The sequence below is a fragment of the Strix uralensis genome, chromosome 5 (assembly GCF_047716275.1).
Source record: "Strix uralensis isolate ZFMK-TIS-50842 chromosome 5, bStrUra1, whole genome shotgun sequence".
NCBI classification, from domain to species: Eukaryota; Metazoa; Chordata; class Aves; order Strigiformes; family Strigidae; genus Strix; species Strix uralensis.
In genome coordinates, this window is record NC_133976.1 from 72213729 (window position 1) to 72227488 (window position 13760).

The 13760-nt window shown below is 38.5% G+C and overlaps 1 protein-coding gene across 3 annotated transcripts in view; it reads left to right on the forward strand.

The window, feature by feature from the left end:
• The window catches only part of CAPRIN2 (caprin family member 2), a 34503-nt gene extending 21298 nt beyond the window's left edge, over positions 1–13205 (forward strand). For 2 of the 3 annotated variants that reach the window (XM_074871582.1, XM_074871584.1), the window contains 9 exons: positions 392–447; positions 1072–1182; positions 2877–2987; positions 3623–3775; positions 6715–6898; positions 8519–8704; positions 9953–10053; positions 10755–10821; positions 12283–13205. In XM_074871582.1, coding sequence (XP_074727683.1) covers positions 392–447; positions 1072–1182; positions 2877–2987; positions 3623–3775; positions 6715–6898; positions 8519–8704; positions 9953–10053; positions 10755–10821; positions 12283–12851 — 1538 coding nt within the window. In that variant the 3' untranslated portion in view covers positions 12852–13205. The remainder of the gene's footprint in view (positions 1–391; positions 448–1071; positions 1183–2876; positions 2988–3622; positions 3776–6714; positions 6899–8518; positions 8705–9952; positions 10054–10754; positions 10822–12282) is intronic. The other variant, XM_074871583.1, reaches the window with a different exon arrangement.
• Positions 13206–13760: the final 555 nt, after the last annotated feature.

The following is a 13760-nucleotide window of genomic DNA, read 5'->3' on the forward strand; positions in this document are numbered from 1 at the left end:
GCTGGGAATGAGTTCAGGATAAAGAGCAGTTAGAAAACTGGAACTTTCTACAATGGGCCATGTTAAGAAACTGTTTGTGGGTGGCTTTTGGGCTGTAAAATGCAATTACCCAGTTTATTAAATATTTAATTGCTTTTTTTAAATCTGGAAAGTGGGTATATCTTGTGGTAGAAATATTTTTATCATTGAATACCTGTCCTCTTTTATGAGAAACCCTGAAGTTTTCAATTGGGTGTAGTTTACTGATGCTAAATCTAAATATTTGCAGTGCACACACTAAAAAGCGTGCATCTTCATACATCAAATGTTTTCGAAAAGTTGAACTGCACACTGAAACTGTATGTAGTGTTTGAATTTAAAAGTAAATGTTGCTTAATGCATTCTTTTACAGCTCCAAAAGAACAGAAACTGCCAAGTCAGAGTGATTTTCTTCAACAGCCCCTTCAAGTAAGTTGAAGTTAGGATTGCCCTGAAGAGGCAGAGCTGTAGCCAAGGAATGACATAGAGGTTATTCACTAGAATAGACTTAGTCCTTGTTTTTCTTATTGTCAGTAGTTTGTAACAACAAATTTCATATAATGTAGTAGCTTGCAAGTCTAAGATCACTCAAATGCTGATAAAGTTGGCTGCTGTCCTTGAAAAGCAGCAATAAATGTTTGAATTTTCTTAAAGTAAAAATATGTTGAAGACATGCTGAAATAGCTTGAATATTTAACTGATAAATTCAACTCATAGCTAATAGTTGTGTGCAGAAGAACATGCTGCTTCTTTCCTAGATCATGTCTTCATCGTTGAGATCGTCACTTATGCCAAAGATACAATGTCTCAAGTTTTGGCAGCCATGGTTAAGTGAACCTTAAATTCACTTACTGTGCTTGCATGTCTTGCTACTTTGGCTTTTAAATGTTTCCTTGCCACTAACAATTACAAAGAAACTTAGTCTAATCAAAGCATTTCAGCTCCTGCCTCATTCTGAGCTTTACTTAAAAATGCCAAAGTGTGAGTTTCAGTGAAACCAAATATTTAAGATAGTCTTTTCAAAACCTTATCTCAGTTTTCTCTTCTTGCAAGGCTGCTGCTTCACCCATGACACTGCATGGTTCAAACACTTCCTTAGCATCTGCTGATCAGACTCTTTCTGGCTCTGAAACTGAAGACTTGGTGACACCACAGACACCACAGGTAATATACCCTGGAGTTCACTGGCATTCAAAGATCTGTGTGACAACTAGCCCTAACAGAAAGCTGTGGTGGGGCCTCTCCTGAATAACTATGCTTGAACAACATACAGGGACAGAATGCAAGTAACAGCAATACATTCTGGAAAACTTATGATAGTTGCAAGTCTTCCTAATACCACATGAATGCAAAGTGAACAGTCTGCCCCTTGAAATGGGAAGGGTATGGGGTGAAAAATGCAGGCTAGAAAGTGTGGTGCATATTCTTGTGGGAACATATGAGCGATATAAATATTTGCTTTGGTTAGTGTAGAATACTCCCTCTAATGACAACATAGAGGATGCATAAATCAGGGTGGATATTGTCATGAAAGTAGACTTCTGTGTAAGCTGAAGACAGATGTGTTCTCAAGCACTAACTGAAGAAATACTGGGAATCTGGCTTCCTGATGTTCAGCCAAGACCTCAAACTTTGCTTTCTTAACTGTGTTTGTATAGTTAAATCTTCAACTAGCATTCAATTATTGCTTAGAGCTGAAAATGATGTTTCAATTTATGCAGATCACTGTCTTAAAGATCTCTTAAGTGTGTTGCTGTGTTCAGAACACAGCTGGCTCTGTCCCCCCATTGGACTCTAATACAGTGTATGCAGATTATAATGGGGAAATATTCATGCTTTTTAAATATGTTTTGCTGATGTACATGCTATCAGTATACTGTGCATGTAGCACTCATTCCTTAATATACTATATAGTTGAATATAACAGTTTCAGCAGGGATATTAGTCTTGCTGCCTCTTGAATTGGCAGTTCTGGACTGGTCTTGACACTTTCTCTCACTTCTACAATGTCATAAGACTACTTGTGCTGACAAGAATTACATGATTTTGTTGTTTAATATGCATCCAGAAGACTTGTGCTGTGCTATAATGCAGAACATCTAATTTAGTGGAATGTTCTGAGGTTTTTTGCAAACATTGTTTGAAATTAAGGTTGCTTGTGTCCAGTGTATCTCTAGTCCCTGAGGCTTGAAGTGTGGTGTCTTTCTTTTCCAGTCCTGCTTCTCATGGAAAGCAGTAGATAAGCTTTGTTTGGTCCCAGCACAACCACAGATACACTCCATGGTTACAGTGCACTCTCCTGGTATGCAAGTGCATACCAGTTCTCTCTGATGCACCTGTGATGATATACATGGTGAGAACGGCACCGGTAGTCTTTAGCCCTAGGCTGTGTATCTAAGTATAAGCAACTCTTAAACTTAGCATTACAAGTGTGAGCTAACTATAGAACATGCAGGTTTTGCAAAAGCAAACCGAAGTTTGGCTCTGAAGCTTTGTTCAACAGAGCTTACCAGAAGCTTAACATCAGACATGTCTTTCCATTTAATTCAATGAGACAGATGTGTCAGACTTCATTGTAAATAACTGCTTGAAGCAATTTACAGTTCTTAAAATTATCTGACTTTGCAGGGCTAGTTGTACAACCTCTTGTGTAAGAAGTGTAATCTAAGTCTGAATCTCTAAAGCTAATTACTTGAAGCTTTTGGTTAAGATGACTATTTAGCACATTTACTTTGGACTTAATGGTCTTTCAAAATCAACTTGTTTCAACTTACGCACTGGTATTTCATAGCTCTACCAGAACACTGTGTGTTTTCTGCAATACTTCTAATAGCAGGTGCATATATGGCTTCTTCTAGGCATCAGCATCGCTTTCTCAAGAGACTGAGAAATATACTTCCCAGCCACTGTATCAGACAAGTTCACGTATTTCTGAGCCACTGATACCTAAAAAGATTGAAATTGCCCAGGTGAGTTATTACAAATACAGGTAAGGTAAATATATTGGTTGCTGAAATGCGTCTAGAGCCTTATGTTCCTTTTCACTTCTGATTCCTTTAAATATTGGTATTCTAAATCAACACTCCATTTTGCTGTCTGCACAGATGAGACTTAATGCTGGTTAATACTTTGTCTGGACAACTCAGCATTATTTCTAATCTGAAACATAACTGATTAAGTTGGGAGGGAAAATCAAACCCCCTAAACTTCCTCAATTCCTCTGGAAAAGAGAAGTCACTTTTGATATCAGCCAGAGAATCACCTTCCAATAAATGGAACAGAAGGCATTTTGTTTCCTTAGCGGTGGGGAAAAAATACTTAATGTATCTTTATTGTGAAATTATTACAATGAGTGGTATGTATAGTAGCTCATAGGCACATTTCACTTAATCAGCAGAGACTGCAATAGAAGTACTGTTTGCTGAGGATGCACAGCAAGATTTGAAATTGTAAGCAAAAGCTATTTTGTAGCTCTACTATGTCCAAATGTCATCCTGTAGAAACTGCTGACTTCTGTCAGTCCAGGCTTTAGAACAAATTAACTGCTTCTGTCACTGCCTGATAACTATCAAGTGACCTCTCATTACATTTGTTCTTCCCTCAGGCAACTATTCCCCTCCCAAGTGAGCCACAGTCACCACTGCCTACTTCAAGCACCTCCATGTCGCCAGTACCACCAGCGCAAAGCTTTCAATCTCCTCCAGCAAGTAGCAGTTCTGTCACAATAACAGCAGCTCCCTTTCAGGCTATGCAGACTGTAAGTGTGCAGCTTGAGGCCACGGAAGAATAATTGACAATAATGCTAATAACTTAGTCCTAATACTGGGGAACTGGCTCCTCTTGATACAGTATAGAACTTGATAGATCATTTTGATGTTTTAATGTTAAAAACCTAGATTAGAACTCTGCTTCCTCAATGCTGTCAGAACTTAAAACACATCATCCAAGAACGGAGATTCTGGCTTTGCTCTGTATAGTCCCAAAATCTAATACTAGGATACCTTAGTAGGCTCAAGGAACTAAGAGGGTGAAGTCAGACCTGAAATAAACAGATTTATAGCTGTGCCCCAAGGTAAAGTTGACTGTACTTAAACCGTTCTTATGCATATATTTCAAATAATAAAGATTGCAGAGGAGAGAGGGAATCCTGGAGTATATAGCTATTAGGACTAAAAGCCTTCTTGAAGCTTGAACCTGTCTTGCTGCTACTTAAACTGTTTGCTTTAGTGGGGTAAAACTCAGTCCACTGGAATCATGGAAAATGTATCCTCGATATAGACTAGTGTAGCTCATCATCTTAATGAGTAGTCAATATAGATATCTAGGGAATAGTCCACACAGTCTGAGTGGTGTTTCTTGCAAATGGATACTATTTTTTTCAGGCCATACATCATTGCTAATATTCTCTAACATTACTAACACTGCTACTGTCTGGTAATCTGCAGTGCAAGGTTAGAGGGACTCAGAGGAAGAGTCTCCATTTAGTTGTTAATGTTCCCTTCCCTGTACTTGGTCTTATTTACTCCTCTACTTCCAAAAGATGATAGAAACCTTCATTTAATATTCTTGCTCAAAAGCAAGCTTAAAGAGGTAACTGATATTTTCTAAAGGCTTTCTTCATTTCAACAAATGTACCAGTGCAGTTCCACAAATTGCTGGACAATCTGCATCTTGCAGTATTGAGACATATGTAGTAGGATCTAATGGAAGGTAGCTGATAGCCTTTCAAAGCACAGGAATTAATGACTAAAACACCTCACATCCTGCTGTGGTCTGTAGTAAATCACTACCATAACTCTTTATCCTTGGTTTTCTGTATTTGTAGAAGAGGTTCAAGTAGAACCTTCTTCAGAGGTACAGAATTTTGATATACGTTATAAAAAAGGCATGTGGTGATAAGGAAGTGGTTCTTTCTAAGCCAGATTTATTTAAGTTATGCCAAGTGGCTAGGTGGTGATTTTTTTCATGAAAGTAGAGAAATAACAGTATGGTATGACCAAGGAATCAAGAGTCTTTTTGGGGACCCAGTCTAGAAGATAAGCATGTGTCATGATATAAATATGGAGTCTTAGTGTCAGTCATTCTGATTTTATCTGAACCTAGTGCCTGTGTTCAGAGTGCTTTTGATCATAATGGTACCACTACAAGTTCACTTGAATTAATGCTGTGGTGTTTTCAGAGATGTTAAATGTTCAAGATTTCTCTTGGCAAATATCTGTCACTAAATTGCTAAGATGTTAATTCCTTTTGTAGTGGTAGTCTTAATTCTGCAGTGCAGGGTTTTCTTCTTCCCTGCACTACTTAGATTCTCATTGCTGCCAGGAAAACACAGCCATTGGATTTCAGTAGATAGCCAGGAGTCAGACGGTTGCTTGCCAAATAGTGGTAGTACAGTGACAGTAATGGAAGCATCTGATTACATGTCCTCAGATGTCTAAACATCCTGTTGCTGCCATTGTGCTTATGGAAGCTTAAAGGCAGATCCTACCTGTAGCCCTAGTCCTTTATTAGCCTTCCACCTGTAACCCTCACTACAGGAAAAAGTAGACCACTTGATACAAATACTCTAGGATGTGGGTGTTGACAGCCTGACTGCATAGCATCCTCACATTTCTTTTAGAAAGAGGATTGTTTTGGATCACTTTGATCATTTCATCTAGTAAAGTAAAAAACCAGAATTTATTATTTCACAATGGTTCAAAACTTATACTCAATACTTCAGTATCATGAGAGGTTTCTGTGCTGCCTCCCTCTTAGGGGGCAGTACTTGGTTTCTTGACCCTGGGAAAAGTGTTCATTCTCATTTTAAGTATACAGGCTTCTTCAAATAACAAGAGCTGTGAAGCTCTTCCTTGCATCTAGCTGTAGTTTTGCCCTTGTCTGTCTTCAGACAGTTTATAGTCTTGGAAAATGGTCAGATACACCTCTAGACTCAGTACCAGTACTGTTGACATCTCTGTGAAATTTAGATTCTTTTACTCAAAATAAGACTTTCTTACTTGATCTTGATACTGGTTGTCACTTTTGACAACATCAGTTCTGGTATTTTTGGGTTATTGGTCATCAAGCAATACAGTCACTGGCATCACTGAACTCTGGTTCATTAGATTAACTAACAGTAATACCTGCACACCACCCTACTGCCCAGTCTATAACATTAAAATCTGAATAGCAAGACAGTTATCTAGGTTACATGTTTTCTCTGAGGGAACATAAAACAAGTAGTAGAGTTGAGGCTCAGTTTATCAAGGGGGTGAAGACTGTCTAATATGGTATTTAAGCGGATAGTAGTGTTGCATCAGGTTCCAAGACATGTATAAAGAACCAAGATATTCACATCACCCAGATGTGAATATCTTATCTCAGTATAGGCTGTCCCAGCTTCAGGTCAAAAGTTGTAGGACAAGTAGTCAGTGGATTTCCCATAGAAGGAAAATAGCTTATTGCATGGTAGCTATGGTCAGTCAAGCTGTGTTTCTTGGGTGGTAGCTATGTAAACAGGAGTAAGTTCTAGAAGTTTACTGAGAGGAAAAAGGATGGGTTGAAGTACAATGTTCTTGATTATTTCTAAGAAACAGTTGGTGTTCTAGAAACTGATCTAGGTATGTGGATTTAAACAATGGCATAGCAGGGTGGTGGCATTAGGCAGAGACTTCAGCTGGTAGTGTTAAGCACTTGTCTTGAAATATGTTGTAGGTATTTAAAGTAAATGCACCACTGCCTCCGCGTAAAGACCAGGAAACTAAAGAGGATTCTTCATATTCGGCAGGATATAATCAGAGTTTCTCTACAGCAAGTACACAGACCCCTCCTCAATGCCAGTTGCAATCTTCTCATGTTGCAGAACAAACCTCTCTTTCACAAGAATCTCTCTCTTCAGGTGAGAACTGAACTTGTATCTGTATTTTGAGTAGTCTTTAAAGGTCTTCAGGTTATAGTGGTATTTTAATTCATTAACACATGTTGTGAGTTCTTCTTAGTGAAATTCTTAAACACTGTTATGTAGTACCAGTTAACATTCAGGTTATCAGCTCTAATCTAGTTGATGGTATGGTATGTAAGCTTAACTTTAGAATGGCTAGCAGGGTGAGAGGCTGCTTCAAACCAGTTTCTATACTAGTTGCATGGACAGTGTCACTTAAATGCCTGAATTCCTAGTAGGTGGGAAATTCAAGTATGCAGATACTTGTCAGTCAAACAATTGTTTGCTTGGAATTGAAGCAATGATGAAATACTCTTATTTGGAACCACTAATTTGGTCACTAGTGGTGTCTAGTGCTGGGACTTGCTGAATGCTAAATAAGAAAGTTGGGGTAAGTTTTCAGTCTGACCTGAGGAATACTAGAACTCTGATAAGTGGAGTCTTGAGCTGCCTTATTCAATGCAGAACTGACCTGCTTAACACTTATAAATTCACCTGGTACAATATCTATGGCTGACACTAAATTTGAAATTAAACTAGCCCCAAAAATGCCTGCAATGGGTTCTAGGATGAAAGGAAGCTGACAACTAGGCATCTGGATTTATAAGACTATCTAATCAAATGACTCAAGGTCACTTAAAACTTTTTGTGCTAGAGGAATCTTCATAGGAATTATACTAGAAATAGACCAATACTGTGTGAAGTCAGTGAGGCATATGAAGAGCTCCAAAGAACAATATAAGTATAGCAGTCAGGAAAGCATGCTTGGCTTGAATGCTCCTTCTCATCACAGACTACAGGTGATCAGCCTTCTATACAGTTTTTTGATGAAGCGTCACAATTTTTGGATTAATCTTGTGCAGTGGCTCTGCAAGGACTTCAGAAAGGGGTTTAGACTGTCATTCTGGATCAGTTTTAAGCTTTCTGGATTGATATAAAGGATGGTCCTGTGGAAACACATTCATGGTTGCAAGGCCTGTATTTAAAGCTAACAACTCAGCCACCCTGTGAGTGAAAAGCATTCTTGAATACCTGTTGCTTGGGGTTGAACTGCCCAATAACATGTGGTAGGAATGTCTGTTGAAGAGACTGAACCCAAATATCTAGCTTTCCACAGTTGTCTTATTGCTATCTAAATAAGATTGAGTTTGTCTCATTTTAAAGGATGTCAATGCTGAGATGACCTAGTTTATCAGGTAGACCACTGAGGTCTTGCTAGTAGAACAGTGTTGGTTCAAAGTGAAAATCTTAATCAGGTGTTACTTAACTTTATTCTAGTTTGGTTATTTTCTTGATGCTGCTGGCAAGCTTGTTCTGACCTTTGCAACTGAATCTTGTTGAATACATTAGAGGCTTATGCTGACAGCCTGGGCTGTCTACAGCATGCTTTAACAAGCATTAGTCTGGAGAACAAAGGGGAGGATCCCCACTTATTTGAAGTAATGAAGGAGCAGAAGAACAGGATATTCAGAGCAGCTTAATCAGTCTCTGAACTTCCTAATACTGCCCTTGCTTCTAGGTGTGGTAAGTTATTACAGTTATAAAAGCTTTGAATTCATCTGTGCCTTCTCTTTTAAGCAGTGAATTATCAACCTGATGGAGCTGTTCCTGTTAGCAATGGTAGCCTTGCCTTTTATCCAGCACAGACTAATGTTATTCCCAGACCCCCCCAGCCTTACATTAACAGTCGTGGGTCTGTCAGAGGATCTGCTAGAGGTGGAAGGTCACTGGCTAATTCATACCGTTCCCCTGGTGGGTATAAAGGTATGTCTGTATATGCTACCACCTTAGAAAAAAATCTAATGTAGTAACACTAGAACAGGATTTAACACAATATGGTATTAAATTTAGTTTCTACGTGTGAAACTTCTGAAAACAGGACTTTAAGAGCAATGTGCAGATAATGGGTCTTCTGTTGTAGAATTTAAGCAAGTTCATTGACTTTTATTTGTAGTCCCTGTACTTTGGGTGTCAGGTGAACTGGCAGAGCAATTTCACAGCCTTTTGAATTACAAAAGTAGAAAATTTCACTAATAGGTTATTAAATTACTTAACTGTGTAGACTTTTCTTCTTGCTATTTCATTTACTATTCTGAACTGTTTACCCCCTCCATTCTTTGGTTCTTTGTCTTGGCATCTGTCTTGCTAACATTCTGGGTGGGTATTTCCTCTTCAGGTGTCACTTGTGGTATTTGCCCAAAACAAGATACTCTTTGCTTAGCACTGCTGTCTTTAATATTACTGGCAGAAACCAGGATGGAGGGGGAAGACATTCTGGATTCGTGGAGAGCCCTTCTGGATTAATAAACTGAAGAGTTTTAAGAGGACAATTCTTTGGTCTCTGCAAATCAGTTGCTATTCTGCTGCTAGCTGAAGTACTATAGAAAGCTTCAGCTGACTTTAAGCAGATACTAACTTAAGGTTGTTGGGAGCTGTGGCCTACTCCACTCTGAAGTGGAAGGACAGTCTGTGATAGTTGTTTCAGTTATTGGGCTTTGCTTAATACCTTGTAGGAACACATACTAGACAATGAGTTGTATAGTTCTAACTTAACAGCAGTTAAGGGTTTGGTAGTATCTGGTATTAAATTGCTTGCAACTCTTCTTTGGTAGTTAGTATAATAGCTAAAGAGGCTAAATATTATAGTAGCACCTAAATTATAACAGTAATAGAAAAAATTTCTTAATTCTATGTTGAATCCTGCCTCTGAATCTAGCAAGTTTTTCAGCTGTTCCATGAAGTCCCATTATCACAGGCAGTTGTTGAGGTCTGATGTTAATACTTTTAAACATGTAGTTTTGATACATCAACAGTGGGTAGTTCTGAGTAGCTAATGAAATGCATTCTTTATAGTAGTGAGACACTGGTCCAAATTCTGAATTAAGGAATAGATGTGTAATTGCATAATTTAATACACATGATAATTGTGAAAAGGGAGCTCTAGTTGTATGCTGGACTTGTACTGTAAAACAAACAATGAAAGACATTGAGTAATTGACTTGATTTGGACAGGTTTTGATGCTTACAGAGGCTCACCTTCAATAGCTAATGGCAACTATGGCCAGCTGCAGTTCCCTGGCAGAGATTATGCTGGAATGCCATATTCTCAGAGGGTAAGTATTGACTTTGTTTCCAGTAGCCTTTTGAGCACTGTATACAGGAAAAGCTACTAATACTGTAGCTTGTCATTATCTTAACAGGTGAGCTATTCCTTACAAGCTGGTGATTAGTTTTGTTTCCTAGAGAAAACCCTTTTTTGGAACAGTAGACAGCAGTTGATGTCAGTTCAGACAGGCAACATCTCTGTATGACAGGTTGATTGCAGTCTGAAGGGAACGTCTGAAATGCAAACAGATGGCAAATAAGATGTAGTAAAATGAGTCTATTTTCTATGGATTTTAAAGTTGGTATTCAATGCTTCTGTAGTATAAAATAATGAACTCCTAAATGGACTGACTGAGAACGTGCTTAGGCAAAAAATGCAAAAAGTAATGTCTAAAAGTTCTTGGTGGGAGAAGGATGTTTAGCTTTGAAATGAAATATACTCTTTACAGAATCAGGGACTTCTAATAGACCTGAGATTTAAAGTATTGCTCAATGAACTGAACTGAGAATATAGTTCAGAAGCTAACTTGATAGAACTAACATTGAAATAGCTCTTTAATGTCATACAAGCTAGTGTAAAAGTAGATATTTTTTCCATAAATAAGGCTGTTTATCTACATCTTAATTCTGAACTCCATTGTCTATGCTAGCCCCACTTGTTTTCAGATTTGCTTATTGCCATCTTCCTAATACTTCTGGTCTCTTTTAGGATGTTAATTACCAGCAGTGCTATAAACGAGGTGGGATAACTAGTGGTCCTCGAGCAAATTCAAGAGGTAAGACAAACATCAGGTTCCCAGAGGTATATACATGTGCTTGGGTGTAGCAGATGAAGTGGAATGTTACTGTGAATAGTGAGAAACAGTGTACTGTCACCGCTCAAACAGATCAATCTTGGTATAAATTAACCAAGCTAGATGGAAGCTTAACAACAGATTTAATTTCACTATTCTCAATTTGGTGTCTTCACATGTCAAAGTTCTGACACAATGGTACCTTACTGAACTTTCTTCACAAATGAACTGACTAGGAAAACACACAGAGGGTGGTTCCAGTGTTGCATTTGGCTTATTCCCTTAATTGTATGGTCTCCCCTGATTCTGGGTAAGCTATCAGATCCCAGAAACTTTGTAAGATAACTTTTTCTATGAAAAATAGTTTGTTTGGGAATACAGCTTTACTCTGTACTTCCATGCTGGAGTACAAAACCTAAAGAAATACATAAGACTAGCTGTTTGAATCCAAGCATGAATAGCATGTATTTTGAGAAGTTGTAAACAAGATGACTTAATCCTGCTGTATGTGCTGGAAAAAGCTGGACTTACAGTGCTATAGGTAAGAAGTGAGATGAATAGTAACTATAGATTGCTACCTTGAAGAATAAAGGGAAATTATGGCATATCATAGGAAATTTTTAGGATGAAGCAGGTAATCTCTCAATCTGAGGAAGAACTCATAGAATATACTTCAGAGGAAGAGAATTAAATAAGGGATTGAGTTAACAGTTGATGGAAGGACTCATTAGCATTAAGATATAGTAACTTTACTTAGTTTTACTGGATATGTTAAAGTGTTCCAGGGGAAATAACAGTGGCTTGCAACTTGAGCGTGACTGCTCTAAATTTCTCAGATCTATCAATGTTTTCATTCTAGACCCTTTTGACTTGAATATTTGAAAAGATAAACTGCTTTATTTTGGGCAGTGGGATGCAAAAAGCTTAAGAGCAATTCTAGTTCTTCAGACTTAAAATATTCTAGCATCATAAGTTGATATGACCTACTAACAATGCAACTCCAGAAGAACAGTACTGAGGTAACTTGAAGTGCAAATTCAGATCATGAAGGTGACTAAATGACTACTTGACTCTTGGTAATTCTGTCAATTTTTTTCAGAAATCACTCTTTATCTTCACTCAGAAATTAGCATATGCTTTTTATGCCGATATATGTATGGCAAATACAAAAGCTAAAACTATTGCAAGCTACTGCCCTCTTCTACTAAAAAGTATGAGAAGTAATTTCTTGTAGTTAAATTATGGCCCATCTGGCTGAATGCAAGTGTGATGAATGTAAAACAGCTTCCAAGGTCTGTTCTCACTGCGGTCCTTTGACAACCTGCTGTAGCTGAAAGGCAAATCTGTTGCAAAGCCCATACACTTGCTGCATAAGATTATGCCTGCAGGTTTAAGGGTATGCTTCTGTTATACTTATTTATCATTGCTAATGATCTTTAACAGCAGGGTGGAGTGATTCCTCTCAGGTGAGCAGTCCAGAACGAGACAATGAAACCTTTAACAGTGGGGACTCTGGGCAGGGAGACTCCCGCAGCATCACCCCTGTTGATATGCCAGTGACGAGCCAAGCTGCCACCATACTACCAGTGCATGTCTACCCCCTCCCGCAGCAGATGAGAGTTGCCTTCTCTGCCGCTAGAACATCCAACCTGGCCCCTGGAACTCTAGACCAGCCAATTGTGTTTGATCTATTGCTGAACAACCTTGGAGAAACTTTTGATATCCAGCTTGGTAGGTTCAACTGTCCGGTGAATGGTACATATGTCTTCATCTTCCACATGCTGAAACTGGCTGTAAATGTTCCCCTGTATGTGAATCTCATGAAGAACGAAGAGGTCCTAGTGTCAGCATATGCAAATGATGGGGCTCCTGATCATGAAACAGCTAGTAATCATGCAGTCCTGCAGCTGTTCCAGGGAGATCAGATCTGGTTGCGTCTGCATCGGGGAGCCATCTATGGAAGTAGCTGGAAATACTCCACCTTTTCGGGATACCTCCTTTATCAGGACTAAAATCCAGTGCGATGTTTACAAAAGAGCTGCTCCAAACACCTTGGTGGAGGGGGGTGGGACTAGCTTTGCACTTACTACTGACTTTATAGAAGATATGTGGTTCCATTATTGGGGGAAATGATGGTCCTGTTGTGCAAGGTGAAATCATGGAGTTGGGGTACTGAATCAGCACTAATTTGGCACTTTATCAGTTGTGATGTAGCCTTGCTAGTAAAGCTGTGAATGTATATTGTTTGCACTTACCCTAAACTGTATTAATGTCCAGCTTACTACACTATTGATTGCCTCAAGTATGGGCTATTCACAATGCCTTGTTGTGCCTCAATAAAACAAGTTAATATGCATTTTAGTATTAATCTTGCCGGTGGTCTTTATTTTTAAAATGTATCAAACTGAGCTTATTCCTGATGTGGGATATACCTGCATATTATTACATAGAACTGGTCTTCAGGTTTCAGTAATTCAGGGTAAACAGTGTAGTTTAAATGGGATTACTTGTTTGTTTAGTTCTTGCTTGATGTCATTCTCAAAAGTGTTTCCTTGAATGAAATGAATTCAAGATTTAGCTTTTCTTTTTAACCAAAAGGTCAAGAAATTAGAAGTGAAATGCTACATACTTCATTAGGACTACTTATTTTAAATGCATATCCTGTCAAAGTGTGGCTTTGTCATATCACCTGGCCTTCAGTAGTGATGTAGTTGATATTCTTAAACCTCAAAACAGTCACTGAAGGGTTGGCTCACACTGTTATTCAGCTGCAATATATTTTAAAGTTAAAATTGACCCTTGTCAAGGGCAATTGTATATGGCTTCCCTCCCCCGTGAGACTTGAATCAGACTAATGCAAGTTATCTTCTCCTTTCAGAAGAACTGCTGAGGAACTTAGTATTTGTAGCTGAAGCCTGCTG